We start from the raw sequence: 21,562 nt of genomic DNA, 5'->3' as shown, positions 1-21,562 counted from the left end.
CCACCAAGGCCCCACCTGATTACAAATCCAGCATCATGAGTCGAGCTCATGTGAGCAGGTGATTGCTTGTAGGCAGGACCGTTGAATATTACCATGGAGATGGTTAATGGGGTGTACAGGAGGGAGGGGATGAGGGCCTGATGATTCATGTTATCAATCAGAAGGTTATTTTTCAATATTTCAAACTGATGTAATCGTCCTAAAAACACATTAACATTGAGAGAGTACTCCGCAGGGGGATAATGGCTGGATGTTTGCAGAGTTACAGAGTCAAACTCTCCCATCCTTGAATGACGGATGTGTCTTAAATACAGATAAGGGCTTTGGCGTGAAGAAATATGGTCGGTCTAAATCACAATTAGAAAATAAATAAATACGGCATGAAGACGTTAATAGGCGTTCGCGATCATTCAAATACACGAATATTCCTGAAGAGTAGCAGCAAACCAAAACAAAATGCATAATAATGCTATTTATATTTGTGACAATAGAATGGAGATTATGAGCCACTTTCAGTCACATTTGCATTTACATTACAAGCCTGGAGAACAAATGTAAACCTATAAAATAATCTGTGTCATAAGTGATATTTGCTGCAAATGGCAAATGAAAGTGAATACAGTATATGTTAATAATATGTGCATATTTTGTCTCACTGTGCTATGTAAATTATGTACTTGCATGCCTATAAAGGCTTTGTTTATCATGAAACAATGCACATTGCCTGTTGACCTTCCGTGTCTGAGTTTTGGACTGATTCAAATGGCAGTGCGAGCGTATGCGGCAGCCTGAGCTCTCTTAAATGCTTCATTTACCTAATTAATTTGTAGCTTTTGAAATTTAATGTATACTTAGAGCAACCAACGAAACTGCAGCTTGATGGTGCAGGAGATGCTTTGAGTGGAAACAGAAGTGGTCCAAGCCAGTCTGCACTGGAGCTAGGCTATAGTTTTCCTCACAAACATCTGTTTAGACCAGAAACATGTTATTTTCAAAGTGCATCTTCTAAGATGTTCCTAAACTATCTCACTAAATAACAATGTGATATGCCATTAATATCCATTGTTCATTATAAAAACTATTTTATTCAATTATACGTTTTGATTTCACATCTTCAGTAAATGTATGGTTGTTTTTTCTATTAAAAAAAAAAAGCCTCAGAATCATGAATCTAAGTGCGTCTATTGTATGCTGATGGTGTTTTAGCTGTTTTGGTCAAATCTTGAAAATAACCTTATACAGAATCTCTTAGTACTCGAGATATGTGAAAGGGATGAAGTTCGGTGATTGCCACATAAAATTTTAGCGTAATATCTGTCAAACTCACTGTCATTTTAGTGTTATTAATGTCTATTAGCTGTGAAGGCCATCTTGAATCAGATTACCTCCAAAAGGTAAACACTCGTCGATCCACTTTCTGAAAAATTCACTAATTTAGAGGAAATCCAACTCAAGATGGTCATTGTAGCTAATAAATATTGGGTATATATATATATATATATATATATATATATATATATATATAAAATCTCTATTTTTTTTTGTTCAAAAATGTATAAGAGTTTAATAACAAAAGCTAGATTTGCTCAGTGGCGCTCGTCTGCCAAAAGTTTAAAGCTTGTTGTGGATGAAGGGGGTGAAATCCGTCCTGCTGGATTTACGCCCTGCCAGAGCCAACCATGGTTTAAAGCCAGTTGGAGAAAACAAAGAGAAACAGAAACATAGGAGCAAAAAACCAGGGCGGTGAAAAATAACATTCACTGCTGCTGGGCTGAACGGAAAACATTATGATGTCATAAACTGTATGTCAGGAGCAGACCTGCCCTCGACAGCCACTGAGCCTGTGCGTGTATGTTTAAGCTTTTCCATTTGGGTTTACTTCTAACGTTCGGTGGTTCGAACTTTAAACAAAGCACAGAAACATCAATATGAGCTGCTAAAGTGGTGTGAACTCTACAACAAGACGAGCCAAATTACACAGCAGCCTCTAAAGGCTGACATGTTTGTAGTTTCTAAACAATAAAAGTTATACAACTGTGAGTGGTCTAAATGTGAATCTTGTTTTAAATAAGCCAAATACAGACTCACTTCTTGATGTAGTTGAAGACATATACTGTATAACCCTCTTTTTGCTATTATGTGCTGATAAAAGTGCCGAGGCTGAGTTCATGTGAAAAAACTGCAGAGCAAACTTGTAAGCCAGTGGGACTCTTGAACTCTCATTTGTGTTAATCAAACTCCTCTAAATTGTTTGTGTAATGAAATTACGGCCGCCAGAGAGACAAGGGGGACATCAATTAGGCAGATAGGCAAATGAAAATAAATAAGTTTTTATCTAACGCACAGCTGCCGGCCTGTGTGTCCAGTAAACACAGGATAAAGCAGGGAAAGATTTTGTTTGGTGATTTGAAGGCCCATAAATCCCTGAGACAAGAACTCACTGTTGTCTTTATTTAGAGAGCTGTGGGAAACCGTTGCTTACTTCCTGTTTTAGGCTGAATATGTAGAGAATTTTATTTTTAGTGATTATTATGAAGTATTTATCTTTCAATAATGTTTTGATCTTACATGAAAATAAGTTTACAATTAGAATGAAAACGTCAAGCGTTAAACTTTCGGTCATCAAAAGGGAAACCGTGGTCTGGATCCAAACTCTAATCTGGACCAAGAACTTTGGTTAAATTTTAGTTGAATAAAGTTATTTAATAAATAAATTATGTATTTTCACTTGTGCACATCTTACAACACTCCTTTATTTATTATAAGTGGTGCAGCTTTTTCCTGAATTTACAGTATTTTAAGTGGTGCATTTATGGTAAGTCATTTTACACTGCACAGTATTTTCTACAATTTACAGTAATTTATTTTACACAGCGTAGTATTATTCACGTTTCTTTCTTGCAGTTACGGTAATTTATACTGTCGCAGCTTTTCTATATTTGGAATAATTAATTTTAGGCAGTGCAGTTTTTCCTGCTTTTTCAGATTTTATTTTTAAAAGGAGCAGCTTTTAACCATTAAGTAACTGGTTTAAGGTAGTATAACTCTAGAATTTGTAGTAACTTACTTTACACAACTCAGGTTCTTTCTACAATACACTGTAATTGATTTTTGGGCAGTGCAACTTTTCCTACTTTTATGGCAACACTGTACATTTTAAATGGTGCAGCGTTTCTAACATTGACAGTAATTTGTTTTATGTAGCACAGCCATTTCTCTTTGTAGCTAAAAGCTGTTGTAGAGAGGTGCACAGGGCATTATTTTTTTTTAAAAAGGTAACTTAAACTAGCATGGATGTCACTAAATCACCAAAAAAAAAAAGAATATAAAAGTAGGTCTGTCACGATAATAAATTTTGCTGGGCGATAAATTGTTTCAGAAATTGTTGCGATAAACGATAACATTGTTTGAAATTTGACAATAATTAGTAATTATTGTCGAATTTAAGAAAAAAATGTTGGTTATTTTTTGTGTGTAGTACCTTTTTTTGACCACTGGATGGCAGTATGAGACTGTTTGAACCAAAGGATGGATAGTGAGGGAGCGAGCTGTGTCTTCAAGAAAAATGAGAGGGAGGCCCATTGACGTGGCATGGGTTGTCTCTTGTTCCTGTTTTGCGGTTCTCAAAATGGCGGACGCTCGTTGTGGTTTGAGCTCTTTAGCATAGCATTTGTCACACAAAGCATTTCATTTAAAGAAAACCAGTAAACAAGTTTTCAGCTTATTTTTTAAGAGAAAAACAACTTTTTATACGAAGGCACGAGTTTCAACTGTGAATTTTGGAGCTTTGACAAGACGGAGTTTTTTTCCCCGAGGTCGGCCTGTTAGCTTAGCTCGTAGCTTAGCTTCTCAGCTTAGCTGTTGTTAACGATCCAAAAACATGATTTTGGACGGTTAAAACAGATTTTAAAGAGAAAAGAGAAAGGGAGGGGTCAGTGAAGAGCACCGGAGTTTAGCCTTTTGTCATCCAGTGTCTTCAGTAGAAAGAGAGAGACATGAAGAAACGATGAAGCCGATAAATGAAAATTAGGTTGATAATTTTCAGTTATCATGCAATTAATTGATTTATTGTTTATCACGACAGGCCTATATAAAAGTACATATATATTCTGAATGTTTGCTGGAGAAAAGATTTTAGGTGGACCTCTCTGAATTTCAATTGAAGGCTACAGAGCTAAAGCTTTGGTTTGATTTCATTTGACAAAGACAGAGTTTGAATTTTTCTCGTGTGCTGAGGTTTAAATGGTCTCCTTCTGCCTGACTGGGTTCTCTGCTGTGCCAGCTGGGATGGGACTCATCAAAACAGCACAGCTACAGCAAACCGATGATGGATGGAAATCTTATTTTGGTTCTCAGATAATGCTGTCGCAAAGCTGAGGCCTCGCATTTATCATGCTTCACACAAACAAGACACAACTATCTGTTTAAATCCAAATAAACAAAAAAGTTTAGAAAGCCACATCCAGTGCTGCTAAACTTTCCATCAGAAATAAAGCTGCTACTCTGAATATGTTGGCACTTTTGTGACATCATTATTGGGCTTTATTGTAAACGCACTGTGCATTTTAAAGCAGTTTTGGTTAGAGGCTGTATTTACTCACTTTTATTACTGAAACACCTCAACGGGTTTAATAATGTGGAGTTTCGAATTAAAACACTCACTCAAAGCAATAATATATTTTCATATTTTTTAAATTATTTTTCCCCTTTACAAATGTCAGGGTGCCCCACGTTTATGCTGTTTGCTTTGCTGATGTGTTGTAGCCTAATTTGCTTTATTACACTGAACTATTTTAGATTTCTGTGGAAACTTTCTGGAAAATTGAATGTGATTTCCAAAAAAAAATCCAGGTGACCCATTTTCTCTTATTACAATGTACAATCACCAGAATAATTTAATAAAATATAAACTTTCTGGCATCTCTTATTAGAAGTGGAAACTTCTAATAACACTCTTCAGTTCTGTTTTAACACCAACCTTTTAACCTGGTCTAGTGACAAGAACTACAAAAAACAGCACCTCAGCTAAATTCCTGAAAGGCTGGTATCTCTCATCTCTTCATTGTGCAATTATTGCACAAAAACATTCTGGCTTTGTTCATGCACATGTTTATGCACACACCTTTAGCTGTTAAATCTGATTTAGGTAAATATTAACTGTCAGTGTTGAAGTGTGTCTTCATTTGCATTTCACTGAATCTGTCACAAGAGTAAGCTGGATTTATGCAGTAAGTAGCAACAAAGTTGGCACTTACAGCCTGGTTTTCCTTTAAAAAAATATCATTTAGAATGTGATTTTGCTTGAGCTTTTGGGGAAAATAGGTATTTGTTATTCCATTGCATCAGTCAGTAAAGCTTGTATCTCACTGGGCTGTGACTGTTAGAGAAACTTGGGCACCCGGAATGTCTCGTTTTTTTGTCTCCAATACGTCAGAATAAGACATCGACGCTGTCCAATGTTGTCTCACAATTCTTTCTTTGATGGAAACTAAATTGAAAAAAGTTTTACACAAGTTCCAAACAGCTCCGACTATTTTGAGACAAGCTTTGTCTTTTAAAATTTCTTGTCATGTTCAAAACTTCAGAGGCATGGAAACAAGTCCCTTATGTGAGGAAATGAGACATTTTGGAAACTTACTGGCTTATCCTATTTGCAATTTGTCGCCAACAGTCAGCCCATGATAGACTTAAGGGAGGACAAATTGGGGCTAAAAGCATTCCAGTTTCCATTTATAGTTTTAGACAGGTATCAAGACCAATCACCTTTGCATAAGCTGTGGTAGAAACTGGATCTAAAACAGCTTCATCCAGTGACATAGTTTTATTTTCTCTTTTTTATGCAATTGCCTTTAAATAAACATATGTCCACTAAATAGGAGGTATTGGCCTGGATGACTTTTATCACTCGTCTCTGAGTCCATCAGAAGTCTGTGATTATTGATCACTTCCTCTTAAAGTTTGGCCAGCGGCTTCCCAGAGAGTCACGAAGAAAGAAAACTGTCTTAAAGGCATCCACAACATGATGGAGGCGAGCCAAATCTGTGCATTGGGCTGGCTGTGTGAGCATCACATGGGAGAACCACAATGAGGGAAGACAGCAAAGTTAATGGATGTGATCACGGCTTCCTGGTGAATAATGCAGCCCTGCTAATTGTCTGAATTAATAATTGATGTGAGGCTGTTTGTGGAGGCAGCAATGGGAACTGCAGTGGATAAAACATAACAACTGTCTTATTAGAAAAGGACTCTGGACGCTATATCTGGTGCATCTGTCAATGCTGGTGGCTAAATAGGCAGTTTCCTCCTCCTATTGATGTCCCGACTGTAGGGGAGGAAGTGTCTATGTGAGACAATGATGTCCGAGTAAACAATCGGCCTGACAACATAATTACATAATAAGCCCTGGCCCTACCGCATATTTGACAATTAAAACGTCTTGGGATCATGTCAAGCCCAACAAAGTTGTCACAACAGCGGTTCAGACCGACCGTGGCTGACCCAGAACCAGCCAGCTGCACAAATAAAAATGACAAGAATAATGCAAAAAGGAAACAAAGTGTGTGAACACAACGGGGTCAGTTTTACAAACACTTGGCTCTGGTATAAAACTCAGTAATCCTGCAGGAATCTAGTTTTAAAAAAATCAGCTTTCTGAAAGCTGTGCATGGACACATTGTAAGTGTATAAAAAGAATTGAATATAAAAGTGTAAGACAAATAGATTTGACAGTCAACTGGATTTATACGCCATGTTCAGGGTGTCCAGTTTTCACAGAGTCCATAAATTAACCCATAAAGAAGTCTCCTTGCCTTCTGTAAACATCTTCAACCTTAAACTGTCGTGGTCGATCTTAGGGTGTTCAAAGGATTCCTCACAACGCAGAAGTGTTTGCTAAAGAGTTTTAAAGTATTTATAGGCAATAAAAGAAACAATTAATGGATCTGATCACTAAATAACAAACTGTTATATTTGTGACAAAACACAGTGCAAGAAAGCAGAATGCAATACTGCAATAATCTGGAGATTTGGTTCTGATAAGCATCTGAATAACCTGCTTTTACTGGAACAGACTTTAGATGTGCTAAAACAATCATCTGCTGCTTGTCCTTGTATAATTAATCGACAGATACAAGAACTCTCAGCAGGAACTGAATGAGTCCATTTCACAAAATGAAGGGTTTTATGTTCATGGGACATTTTTATTCAGACATAATTTTTTATTTTTGAGGAAAAGTATTACTTACAGACTTTACATCCCCATACTCATTGCTATCATCTTAAATCTGTTTCCTGCTCGACTCATTTACAGGCAGGACCTCATTTTCAGCAGACAGAACGATGACATAAAAACGTGGAACTCCAGAACGCAGAGGATGTTTCTTCCTCCTCCTATTAGTTGGACGTGCTCCTTTTGACAGCAATCTCCTTCCTGTCTAATATACAGTCAGACCTAGTTACTGTGGCAATTACTAGTGTTCAGGTTACGATTAATTGAATTACTGTGTGGATCCTCTGCACTCCTCTGTGGGCGCATCAATCACGGCACCGGCCCCTTTATCACCCTTTTCCATCTTTATGTAAAAAGACAGAGCTTGTGCTGTTGCACTCCATCTATCAATAAATGGGTGGCAAACTCAATTTCTAACTGATTCCCCTCTTTAATCAAGCTGCCTGACATTGTGAGGTGGTTAGCAAAACCTGCGCCATCATTTCTCCAGAGGAATCAAGTGAAAACTAGAGAAAATGCATTTTCTGTAAAAACGTGGCGTGAACGCTGAGAGCTGAATGACTGCGCAAAAGTTGTTGATGAAGCCGAAACTGAGTTGTTAAACCTTAAGAGCAGAACACAGGCTGAAAGCTAAACAAGCAAAATTGTGAGCTAAAAAGGCAAAACACTAGCTCAAAGCTTAATAAAGCAAAACACTAGCTAACAAATGAAAAAACAAAGCACAAGCTCAAAGCTAAAAACATCAAAACACGAGATTAAACAAAAAAGCAATACACAAGCTAACGACGCAAAACAATCCCCAAGCTAAATAAGGCAGAATACAGCTAAATCCCGAAGGAGCAAAACACTAGCTAAAAGTAGCTAAATACTGGCTAAATGTTAAAACAAGTAAAATGCTAGCTAACTGCTTAAAAGAAGCAAAACACTAATTAAAACAAGCTAAACCTGAACAAAAGCTAAAAAATTAAAACACTAGCTTAAAGTTAAAACAAGCAAAAAACAAACAAACAGTGAAAGCTAAATGAAGCAGAACACAGCTAAATGCTAAAGGAGCAAAATATTAGGTAAATGCTAAAAGGAGCAAAATATTATCTAAATGCTGAAAGAAGTAAAACACTAGCTAAAGGTAGCTAAACATTTGCTAAATGCAAAAAAAAAAGCTAATTAGCTTACTGCTTAAAAGGAGCAAAACACCAACTAAAACAAGCAAAACATGAGCTAATAGCTAAAAATTAAAACACTAACTTAGTTAAAAAAGCAAAACGGTAGCTAAAAGTTAAAAAAGCAAAACAATCCCTAAGCTAAATGAAGTATAACATAGCTAAATGCTAAAAGGAGAACAATACTAGCTAAATGCTTAAAAAAGTAAAACACTAACTAAAAGTAACAAAACATTGGCTAAATGCTCAAAAAAGCTAATTCTAACAAAATGCCTAAAAGGAGAGAAATGTGAGTTAAAATCTAAAAATAGAAAAACACTAGCTTAGAGTCATAAGTATCACAGAGCTAGCTAAAAGCTAAAAGTAGCAAAACAATAGCTAAATATAAGGCTTGCAAAAAGTTGCATTGTAGCTAAAATTTTACATTTCCAATAGCCCAGGCAAAACCTAAAAGTAGCAAAAGATGACAAAAACAGAAATTCTGCTGAAATAGATGTTGAAGAACAGTGATCAGTGACCAATAACATTTAAATTGAAAAGGTTTTAAAATTATAAAAGTAACAAAAAAGTTCTTATTTTCTGAATGCGCTGATTTTTTGATTGACAGTACAAATGGCTAAAATAGCACAAAATATGCAGAAGCAGTTAACATGCAATAAATAAGCAAAAAAATAAACTAGCAGGAAAACAACAGTGTGAATGATGACTTGTACCCTTTTTGACCTCAGGCATATAAAAATTAAATTGTACTAAACTTGTGCTTCAATTATTATTTATTTTTTGATAATATGTTTAGAAAAAATCCCACTATACAAGAGAGAGAATGGCTCTTTTATGAAATGCAGGCATTCACAGCAGAAATACAAAATCCCTGATGTAAAGCGTTTGTTTGAACAGCTGGACTTGAAAAACCAGGTAGCTTTTTCAAACCTCACATGCAACGGATCCACTGTGCTTCTGTTTGAAAAGAAAACCTCTCAGAGCAGATTAAATGGCACTCTGTCATTCTCCCTCCATTCACCACCTCCATTATTAGATATTTTAAAAATCGTGCAGGATTTCTGGTCGTGGTCTACGGTTCTGCCAAACCCTAATCTTCAGCATGCTTTAATTCAATCATCACGACTGTGCGAGCCTTTGTTCCTCAGCTAGCCGAGGAACACGGAACACGCTGGACGTCGAGGTGTTGAAAGTTTGAGAATGACATTTGAGGGAAAGGATGTTGGTCTCTTCGCTGCCAAAAAAGTGCCAATCCCACACACATGCATCTAGCTTTGCTGCCGTGTAACTCCATGTTTCTGCATGGAGGCAAAGGTTTTTCAGTCAAACCGAGGTTGTGCCTGAGGTACCGTCTGCCACAGCCTCTGCAGAGGAGGACTCTGCCAAGGCGACTGGCACGGCCCGCGCCCCAAATGGAAGTGAGCGGAAAAGACTGCTGCCATCCTATCACCACACAGGCAGCTGCAGATAGCACACATTGCAAGTGCGACAGAGTCCATGCCTTGGAGCAGCTCGGTGTGAGCCAATGAGCTTATGAAACACACTTGAAAAAGCTTTCCTGCTGAGTGAAGAGACACAAAGGGGTGGGAGAGATGAACTTCTCGGAGTAGCAACCACTTTAAATGTTTTTCACTTTACAGGAGGTCGGAATACCGGACTGAGGTGTGTGCCAAAAGAAAAGTGAACACGAGACAAAAGCATCTTAACAATTAAAGGCCTGGCATTCCTTGAAGAAATGCACGTCACCCACTGCCTTCAGGCCAGAGTCTTCGACTAAGAAATGCTGAGAAAAGACAGTTGTAGTCATTTTGGTCAAATCAATCTCACAGTCTCATTCAATATGACAAGATCTGTTGAGTGTGTGTTGAGGATTACGCTCAGCTACTACCACACCAAAGTTTAGCTCAATATCTATAAGATTAACTGAGGTATAGTTATTTTTCTGTTGGCCAAGATTGACTGCACCACGTCCGGTAGTTACTTTGTAAGTATTAGAACAAAATCTGCCCAGTGGTTCATGAGATATTTTGCTAACAGAGAGTCAAAGTTGATACCCAAAGTTAATGTCAAAGTCTTTAAGTTAAAAAAAAAGCACAACATTTAGCTCTCTGAGTATGTGTTGGAGATGATGCTATGCTATTATCACACTGAAGTTTAGCTTAAAATTGGTCAAATTGGGTGAGTTAGTCATTCTGGTGTTGACTAAGGTCAGTAAGTTAAAACAGGTTGACTCCAAAAGTTAGATAACTGCCTCTAAAGATTACTTTCAGAAAGTTTTATAAAGATCCATCCAGCAGGTCATGAGATATTTTGCTAACATACAAGGACAATTAACAATAACAGGTACCTGCAAAGTTTTAAAGACAGATTTTTTGCAATCAGTTTTCGCTCAAGTTGTAAGTTGGAGTTAACTCTCAGCCACTACCACACCTAACTTTAGCTCAGTATCTGTAAAACCAGTTGTTAGGGCCATTTTTGTGTTTTCTAAGTTCCCCTAGCTGTGTTGGCCATCTTGAATCAAGTAAACATTCAATCTTAATCAGTTGTAGACCTGCTTCTAATGATTTCTTTCTGAAATATTATCACCTTCAGAGGTGGGCGATAAAATGACTCAGAAGGTTAAAAAAAATGGAAGAGAGCGTCTTTTATTCTCGGTTCCCAGGCTTTGAGTAGTTGTGGTTCTCCCTGTCCTTCTGTGCATATACAGACTTTTCTCTAGTGGAAAATAAGGAGGTCTCCCCATCCTGTGATAAAGCTGCAAGCCTGAGAAATGGGGAAAAGGAGATCCATCACACAAAGGTACGGGTTCAGTCTGCCAATCTGCACCACTGAGGGCTGTAAAACATGCACGCTCCATCCATGCATCATTTACCGAGCTCCTCTACGCCCAAACAACACGGCCTGGCTGCGTGTTTCTGCAGACCTGAAGCTTTCTGGCAAATCATCTGAAATTCCTAACGTGCATGAATTCAGGAGGTTCTTTACAGTTTGTTTAGTTCCCTCACATGAAGACCGTGGAAACAGTCTCTCTATAAAGACCAGACGCTCTGCGGTGCCAAACGATCCGTAGCTTCAGTCCTCTCTTGCGTTTGCCCGCCGTCTTCCCTGTCTTACCAACATATCTCATGAATCACAGGAAACTGTCAGAGTCGTCTCTGAATGGACCTCTACAATTATTTGGATGAATGCAAAGCACAAAATCTGCTACATATTTGACAGATATTAATATAAATATGTGATGTGGTGGTAACTGAGTCATTAAAAACTCCATTATTGACCTAAACTGCTACAGTATTATTCTGTCATGAAGGATTATACACACCTACATAAGTTTTTACCTGCCAAGATAAAAAAAAGACTAGAAAATGGTAAACTTGATTTTTTTAAAGCTATTCTATTCTGGAAGTTCCCGAAGGCAAAGCTTTTGTCATGTCATAAAACATTATCAGACAGGTTTTCTACGGAGTTCAATAAAATAAACATTGCTGACATTCATGGGCATTGCATCAAAAGGTGTTAAACTAGTAAAGGACTTCCGGTACAGTATATCACCTGAAAATAGATTAGAGCTTCAGATGTGCAAAAGCATGATTTGAAAAGGTCACACATCTTGAATTTCAAAAACAATACGATGACAAAACGGATTAAACTGCATTTTATCTTTACAGAGCAGCGCATTTTAAAAGAACCTGACCTCTGGTGCTCATTTTGAAATATGAATCCCAGAATAAAAGGCTCATAATGTCGGGGCTGAAACCTCATAAAAAGACCAACAGCTGCTAAGCTGAGACTCAACAGGGTCAGACAGGTTGCTGACTCGTGTACACATAAACCCAAAAGTGAATAAACAACTGAATCCTAGAAACAATGTAACATGATCCTGCAGTGTTGCGGTCCCATTTGTTGGCACTGTGAAGTGTGGGGGGGCGCTGCTGGTGCAGAGAAGCCCCCCTGGACGACCCTCCTGACTGTGATCAATCACCCTTCCTGTCCTCACATGTTTATCAAGGCCCCGAGAGGTGCTGATCCCTAACACCTGACATTTTTGCAATGAAGCAACACGCACCCATTTCTTAACAAACAGCCAGGTGAACACATCAGGTGTGAGCCGTCTGGATCCAGGTGGGGTCTGAGAAGCTCCCCCTGCACCTGCTGCCTGTCCTCACCCACCCATTGGAGGGCAGATTCTCGGGATGCCACAGGGCAGCTGCTGACAGCCACTACTTTGGATATTTCATACACTTCTATCTACCTCCCCTACACGGGGGCCTCCGAGGGTCAGCTGCAGAGATGATGGTGGAGACGACGGGGGTCAAGGAGTTGGTGAGATGAGAGAGTGGTGGAGGTTGTGTATGGGGGGGGACTGTCATTCTGAGCTGCATGCCTTCAGCAAGAGGTGAGTGTCAGTTGTACAATTATACCCCACGATAATCACTTTCACAATCCAAAGGCAGCTCAGAGCTCATGCTCTGGAGGTTTCTGGTGATCACGTTACCTCCAGCGTGGACGTGTGCCCTCTGCAACCCCACCCCCACCTCCACCCCACCTGCCGTGGACAGAGCTGCCTCTGTGACAGCAGATGCTCTTGAAAATCTGATTCTGCAGAATTATATATTTTTTGTAGTTAGTTTCTCTCATAAAATTTGTTACAGAACATGCTAAAAACGTGCACTCTTTCAGGGGTCCCGACTCAGTGCTGGGGGTCCGCAAAAACAATACAAATACATTTACAAGCACGTAGATGTTTAACAACCTGTTAAAATACACCAAAATGTAGGAAATCATATGTACTGTATTCAAAAACTTATGGGGGAGGACTCCCAAACCCCCCCCGGCTATTTGTGTTCCGTCATCGATCTGTTTACAGATTACTTCCCGTTACTTGGTATGATCACTGCTGTTATGATTCTGTTCAGTTTTATGTAAAGAGTTCTCTGTAATAATTTGAAGACATGGCCATACATTTATTATGTTCATTATGTGAATGGGTAAAGTTTTAAAGTGGCTTTTGATACTGTTCATTTTCTCAAAACTGTAATTTTTGGAAGTTGAAATTAAAATTTTTGTTAAGTCTGTCTTGAATAAAAAATATCCCATGTATAAATGCATAAAAATTGTATTAACACTATTAAAGAACAGGTCTTAAGTATTTATGTTACACAGATATTTTCATTGCATTAAAGAGACAAATTGAAGAAAATGATTTAATAAACATGAGGGTTATGAGGGGGTCCCTGAAACTTTCTCTCCCCTGTAAGGGGTCCCTGAAAGTTTGAGAACCCCTGCTCAAGAGAAACTGGCTACAAAATAAAAAGTGCCAACCTTTCATAGACTTTGTTCACCAAGGGAGGCTTACTTCTATTTAACCTCATGTATCGATTTTCCTCGTCATACACAAGAAATCTCCTTAACAGTTAGCTCCGTTTATTCATTTGTGGCTCAGAATAACTTGCTACACTTGAAATAACTATTGCATTATCTGTTTCCAAGAGGTTTTGAAAATCTACAACTTTTTTGATGCAAAAATCTGTTCTGAGTGCAAGAAAACGCTGACACCGACTTTAAAACAGAGGGACTCAGTCTGATATAATTTGACCATTATTTTGTCCTGTGATGGACTTGCAACACATTTTTGCACAAAATATGGGCAAATATTACAAATATTTTCATTTTGAGCTTATAGTCTGACTGGTGTATGATTTTTTTACTTGTTTGTGGAGCAACACTAAAAACAATTGAAAGCTTGACTTTATATTTTAGGTTGTGATTCATTTTTTTGCAAAATTTCCAAGTGATTTGTGAATCTCTAAGATTACAGAAACATATGTAGTTAGGTCACAATAATTTCAGTGTCCTATAAGAGACGCAACCAAAGAGGGAAGGTCTTCTACTCTGAGCGGTGTCATTTGTTCCAGCCGTTCACCAAACGTCTCCAGGCAGGACGAATGAAACTTAAGAAGGAAGCAAACACCACCAGTATTTAAACTCAGCCACCCAATTAATTGAACCAACATGGGAAAATTTGTCATCCAGCCGCGCTTAAACATCGCTGGTAATTCATCAAGTTTGTACCTCTAACGTTGGGCAAACATTATTTTTGCTTTTGCTAATAAAGTTGGATAAACAAACCTGATTGAGAAGCTAACAGAAGAGGGGAGAAAAGTACAAAAGGCTAATAACTCAAAAAATAAAAACAGATTTTAAACACAGACGGGGTATTTTTTTTTATAAATAAGTCTACAGCTGGATCTTAAAGTGTACCTAAAAGTTAAGAAATAAATCATTCACGTGTAATGTTTTATCCACATCTAAAAACAGACTTGCCGCCGCGGCCGACGGCAGCGCAGGAAAACAAATCATGCTAGAAAACACGGGCGGTTTCTAACACGATCCTCACTGGGTCGCTGCATTTATGATCAAAAACCACATTTTTACTGCTCCCTCTCAAATAGGTCTTTTCTGAGCAGGGAAGTCCCTAATTTCATAGATTTTTTTCAAATGTTTTTCTATCCAACCTCAAGGTTTTAATTTACTTCCTTGTGGTTTTACATCAAGCAAAACATTCAAGGAAAGTTTAACTTAACGCCTTCCATATAAGCTGCCATACACCTGATTCTTTCCTGTTTTTCGGCTTTGTGTCTGTGTTGCCCGGTTTTTTAGTGTGTGGTCACGCAAGTTTTTACGGAGCATAATTAACCCACTACAGGATCAGGTGAGGTCTAATCCGACTGGTCATTAGACGTCTGGAGCAGTGGGGTCCAGACAAGCGAAAGCTTGGGTGTTCAGTAACCTAAGGAGGCCAGAAACATAATGGTTACCACTCTGAGGCGCAGACCTCCGCCTTACTTCACAGCGCTTGTGCTTGACCTTCTTGTTCACTCCAAGTGTTCGTTTCCCAAACAAGAGCTGAACAGGTTGTGTGTGGTTAGACGGAGCAAAGCGAAGTGAAATGTAGCACAGACCGAGTGAGCAAAGGAAAGATTCAAATTGTATACAATGTTGGTCAAAATGTACATTAAAGATGGTTAAAATTCCCCAAAACGTAGTTTAGATTCAATAAAATGTGAGCTAAATCAGCTTTATTTGAATGAATACAAAAATTAAAGCAAAATGAGTTAATCTGACCTCTAAATTTTAATTTTTACATCTATTATTGTTTGACTACATTTTGCATTATAGCTAGTTTGGGTGGGACGTTGAGATTCTATAACTGGTCAAGTATACCGGCATATACTGTAGTTTTGTAAAGCTTTCGTGGAGATAAATAATCCTCAAAGTGTCTTACAAGGAACAGAAGACAAACAGTTTCAAATGTTGAACTCTGAAAAACACAGTCAAAATAATGAACATGTTTTCTAGATTTAAACCTGTTTTTGCTTAAAATGAACAAGTGTGCTTTGAATAAATTGTGCTAGTAAGATCATAAATTGTTCCACTGTGATTATAATAAGCAAAAGCTTGAAATTAAATCAAGAGGATAAATATTAGGCAACATATGGTAAAAGTTAGACAGCCTAGATTTTTCCAATTTAAATATAAGATTATACCTCTTGACATTTATGCAGTGAATTATAAAACCCTTTATTTTAAATAAATTATGTTTGTATAAAATAATTCATAAAAGCTATTTAATGCAATACTCATAACATAGAAAATTTGGTCTTATTTTATGCAAACAATATTAAACCTTTTCCTTTTTCCAACAATTTGCTAAACTTTTTAGGAAGTAACGTTTGCTTCTTAGCATCAAAGTTTATTAGCCCACTTTATTTGTCCATATCTCATTGCAGTTATAGTATTTTTTATTGAATATTTTGTTATCTAGCCACAAGTTTTTATCTAAAATGTGTCTTGTTCATTGGCTAATTAAAACAAATGCAAGAATTTATTTGTAAAATATCCACAATTTCATTAGTATTAAAGACTTGAACACAAATTTGGCAAAATGTGTGGAACAGAGCAGAAATTTAATTAGCTTTATTTAATTTATACATAACACAATCCAATGTTTCTTCAAAATAAAGTTTCTCACGTTTCCTGTGAGAAACAATAACTTAACAAGGTCACCAGAGCAATAAATACACTTGTCTTAAACCTACTTACATTTATATTTAAGCAACAGTTTTTTATTAAAAGGTTTGTAAAAACAGCTGCATTGCTATTAATGACCAAATTAAGTTTTTATTTAATTTTAAGAGGGGAAAAAAAAAAGTTTTATAAAAAAAGTGTACTGCATGGCAGCTATATAGTAGAAAAAGAAATTAAACAGAACATCTTGGTAATGGTAAAATAAAGGGTCATTTTCCAAAGGTAAAAACAATCAAGAGTTGAAAAACACGCACTGACATGGCAATTCAGAAAAGAGATACATAAAAGTATATGGCAAAGCATGTACAGATTTGTACATTTGTTGCTACGAATAGAGTAGAATTAAGTAGCAAGCACAAAATGCACTTATCAACATATTTCCCACCAAACTTCTTTTAGTTCCTATCACGGGTGTTTGAGGCGTTGAGCTGGCACAAATTCCTTTAAACCTGAAAATATAGTAAGGTGTAATAACTCTGGATAGAAAGGATGCAGCACAAAATGCCAATAACACGCACAGCCTCTTATCATATTACTTCCCACCAAGTTTCATTAAATTCCTTTAAAAGGTGTAGGAGGAGTTGAGCTGGCGAGAAAACGGCTAATGGACGAATACGACCCCTATAGAGGATAAAAATCTAGCTTTGTTTCAAATTTAGTCCATAGAACACAGTCTATTGTACTATAATTGTTCACCATTTGACACGCTGATATTACGAGGAGTAAGTTCTGTTGTTTTGTTGACAATCATGTATTTTATTTTTTCACCTTTCAGCCTAACTGAGCCTAAATTACATCCATCCATTATCTTTACCCGCTTCTTCCTTTTCGGGTCGCGGGGGTCACTGTTGCCCATGTCCAGCCATCACTGCGAGAGGCGGGGTACACCCTGGACAGGTCTCCATCACAGGGACACATGGAGACAAAGGAGACAAACAACCATTCATTCTCACACATAGGGTTCTTTAGCATCAAAGTTTATTAGCCCATTTTATTGGTCCATATCTAGATAATATGTAATTATAATATAATTTAGAGTTACCAATCAAACTAGCATGCATGTTTTTGGTCTGTGGGAGGAAACCGGAGTACCCGGAGAATTTCCACGCATGCACGGAGAAAACATGCAAACTCCACACAGAAAGGCTCCCGGACCAGGATTTAAACCTGCTCGCTGAGAGGCAGCAGCTCTACCAACTGTGCCACCGTGCTGCCCCACACGTAAAGTCAAAAATATATTTTATGATTTATAGAACATCTTAATCCTGCACAAACAGCTACTAAGTCTAATAAACTCTGCCGACGTGTTTTCACACAGATGAGTTTGCTGAAGTGTTAACGTTAGCTAACTCAAATCCGTTTTGATCATTGCTCGGGCCGTCACATTTTCTTGCGGTTCCTGTCGACTATGTGCAGACAAAACTTACTGAAAAGCTCCTGATTCATGCTCAGTACTGAAATTACTCAATTGACCTGCTCAATTACTGAAAAGTAGTTTATAAATATAGTTTATAGGTCGGCCCATATGAGGTTGTTTTATGGCTGGTGTGGATCTTAAGAAATTAGGGCACCAAATGTTTTTTGGTCAACATGCCTTTTTCATTTAAGAAACTGTAACAATAACTACTTAAATTAAATAAATCTGTATTTAACAGCTTTTAGAATAACTTGTACGTTTAAAAATATTTTACAGAGGTGCATTCTTGTCCAAAAAACTAAATTAAGGGCTACTCATTAACTGATTATGGATGCCCTGGCACTAATATCAGCTGATTTGGTCAGCCTTTGGAGTTTTAAACTCACTTTTTTTTTTTTATAACTTTTCCTAAGTGGCATGCCCCCCACCTCTCATCCCTACTGTCTCACACAGGCAGGAGTCTACAGGCAAAATAGTAATTGCTGCAAACATTAAATGTAAAAAAGAAAAAACCACTTAGGTTGTAAAGAAAAATCCACAAACTGACAAACTGTCTGCGTTTTATGGTGAATTTAAATGTTAACATTCAGTTCTGGGTTTTGAAACCTCAAAAGCGTTCAGAAAGAAGAGCAGTTTGTTGGTTTAAGCTATGCAATCAGACTGATATCTTAGTTTTGACAAGTCCTAGTAAAGCACAAGAAAACATCTTTATCCTCAAACCAACAACTGGTTCAGTCAAAAGCTTTAAAAACACAAAAGCTATCACCAGGAGGACTCTCGGGCGTTGTCGAGGACAGCTGACAAGATGAACTCCCGCAGAGTGGGCCGTGCTGTTTTAATAGTTATTTATTCCTCTTTCTGATTCAAGGGCCCTTTTGTTTTCAGTGGGGAGCATTAAGGTGGACCGGCACCAAGGTCCATCATTGGAGCCGCAGTCCAAATTCCAGAGAATCTTGGCAACTCCTCAGGATGGATGGGACCCTCATGCATATAAAAACCCCACAATGGATGAATAGGTAAACAGAAGAGTGTGAAAGAGTGATGGCAAAAAGAGAATGTTCGCTCTCGGGGAGGCACAAAGAGGGCAGTTTGAGAGTGGGAGATGGGAGAAAGCCAGAATGGGGGAGGAGGGAGGGAGAAGAGACACACTGGTGAGCAAGAGTAAAAGTTTTGTCTGTTTGGGCTTTTAGAGGGTGCTGTGTGTAGAGTTAACTCAATCAAAAGGTGAATTATACCTCCTGAGACACTCAGGTAACCTTTCATTATGGCCCTAATCCTTCTTAATAACAGAGCTGCGATGTTGGCAACACCCCATTAGACAGAGAACCACCGAGAGGAAGAGCCATTACTCCCCACCGGCCTGCAGAAACGTGAACACACAATCCTCACTCACATCGCCTCACAGCGACACATTAAATCAATCACAAATTCGACTTGAGCGAGAAAAACCACAGGAGACATTAGGGGAGCGCGCACGTGTGTTCGAACTCTGTAAAAGTACATGAAGACTGAAAATGGCTTTTTGCAGCTAAAGGTCAGCAAGGTTGTAAAATAACAAAAAAAAAATACTTTTTAAAGGGCACATTTGCTCTTGATAGTACAAAATGCTGCCAGAAAAGTGCTGTGGAATAATTCATTTCGCTACAGCTTTGTTTTAGCTTTTTGTTTTTGCACTTTATTCAAAAAGATCTGACTTTTTTTGCAATTTAGATTAAAATCTTGCAGCAAGAATGAGGCTTTATAATGATAAAAATACACCTAGCTAGGGGTGCACCGATAAATCGGCCCCGATTTCCTTAATTTTGAGAGATCGGCCAATACTTGCACGAGAAACCGATTTCACCGATTTCTTGTAGTTTTATCAACAATTGTCAAAACTTCATGTGCATTTCAGAGCACTACCTCATGGCCAGTTAAAACAAGTTTGTATTATTTCTAGGATATTGTTCAAAGGTATGTTTTTCAATAAAATAAAATTGAAGGTGCAATGTGACCTTACAACACCTGACAGTGTCACTTATAAAACTAAAATGGCATCGGTCAAAATCGGAATCAGCAGATCAGGTTTTTATAGATCGGTGATCGGCCAGAAAACTGCAATCGGTGCACCCCTACAGCATTCCTTAAAGTAATGCATGTCGCCCGCCGCCTTTAGACCTGACTTTTCAACAATGGGGAGGGGATGGACTTCTAGATTTTTGTGGTGAAACCTTTTAAATGAGCAATCTCAGTGAGATCTGGAGTGATTTGTTATCCATTAAAGTGTGTGTTGAGGATGACTCTCGGCAACTACCACACTGAGTTGAAACTAAATACCCGTAAAACTGCATTATGAGCCATGTTTCTGTTGGCTACTGATTATTTTCTCTCTAACTGAGGGAAAATTGCAATTTATAGGTAAAAAAAATAACATTTTTGTTCTGACCAAAGACACTTAAAAGGCAGTCAATCTTTAAATGAGCAGCTTGATAACATCTAATAAAAGCAGGTCTAAATTTAGCTTCAATCAACAGAGGTCTTTTCAGATGCAATTAGGCTACTTTCTAAAATAGATTTAAAATAAAGATTTCTGGGTTATGTAGACATGTCCTCACAGTGATGTATAGGCTAAATAAAACGCTGGGAAAACACAATTTATCACTTTGGCAATTTAATGACTCAAAACTACAAGTCATGAGTCAGTTTTTTTTAATTTTTGTATTCTATTTGACTTTAAAAACTAACCAACTTAACTCAATTATGATATGATTAAAAATAAATATATCTGTTATTCACCTGTACCAGTCCAGGCCGTGGTCATAGTTGCGGTCGAAGAAGTGCGGTTCTGCTCCCACGGCCCTGATGTCCGGGTGGACCCGCAGGAACTCCAGCAGAGCCCGGGTTCCTCCCTTCTTCACCCCGATGATGAGAGCCTGGGGCATCTTCTTGCTCCCCTCCCCGAGCGGGCTGAGCTTACCAGCGAACCGGGGCGACACTTTCCCGGACATGGCGACCCTGGAGTCTTCTTCTTCTTCTCCTCCTCCGGGAAGCTGCAGTTCCATCTTCCTCGAGCGCTCATCCGCGAGCGCCCGTGAGGCGCGTCGGGCGGCCCCGTAGCCCCTCAGCTCTGACCCAACGGTCAGCGCGAGCCTCTTCAAGGTCCCCGACTTCTCGAAAAGTACCGAGTCCCGACCGAGAGAGGAGGCTTCGTTCACCGGTGAGGACGAGGCGCAGCCGTCGGTGAGGAGGTGCAGGAGGATGAGAGGCGCGAGGAGGAGGGAGCAGAGCATGACCGCCGCTTTCCAGGAGATGCCTCGGGACGGGGCGTCCGGTTTGTGGATGAGGCTAAAAGCCATACTCGTCCCTGGGCGGTCGGAGGCACAGCCATGCTAGGCGAACATCCCCGTGTCTTCTTGCCATGAAGAAACTGACCGAACCTTAATCTAAAGGGGGCTGTGGAGCATAAACCCCTAAAAATGCTGACACCTGACAGGTGAGAAGGAAGTAAATCGCGTAAAAACAGTGTTTAGAACATTTAAACTACCAGGTAGCAACCTCTGCTTCCCTCCGTGGATGAAGGATGCTACAGAGTCACCAGCTGCACGTGCTGTGTAGAGTTGTAAACTTGTCCCGCACGTCAAATTTCCTGACAGGCATTCCTTCTGGCCAATCAGATGAGGAGGCGAGAAC

General features: G+C 38.6%; 1 protein-coding gene across 1 annotated transcript in view; it reads right to left on the bottom strand.

Annotated features, from left to right (window-relative positions):
• si:ch211-216b21.2 (heparan sulfate glucosamine 3-O-sulfotransferase 3A1) overlaps positions 1-21,228 on the bottom strand; it is a 44,854-nt gene extending 23,626 nt beyond the window's left edge. The window contains exon 1 of the mRNA XM_037691201.1: positions 20,669-21,228. Coding sequence (XP_037547129.1) covers positions 20,669-21,228 — 560 coding nt within the window. The remainder of the gene's footprint in view (positions 1-20,668) is intronic.
• Positions 21,229-21,562: the final 334 nt, after the last annotated feature.

Source organism: Nematolebias whitei, chromosome 17, assembly GCF_014905685.2.
Source record: "Nematolebias whitei isolate Nwh7 chromosome 17, NemWhi1, whole genome shotgun sequence".
NCBI lineage: Eukaryota > Metazoa > Chordata > Actinopteri > Cyprinodontiformes > Rivulidae > Nematolebias > Nematolebias whitei.
The sequence above is the reverse complement of the archived record's forward strand: the minus strand, read 5'-3'. Positions and strand labels throughout refer to the sequence as shown.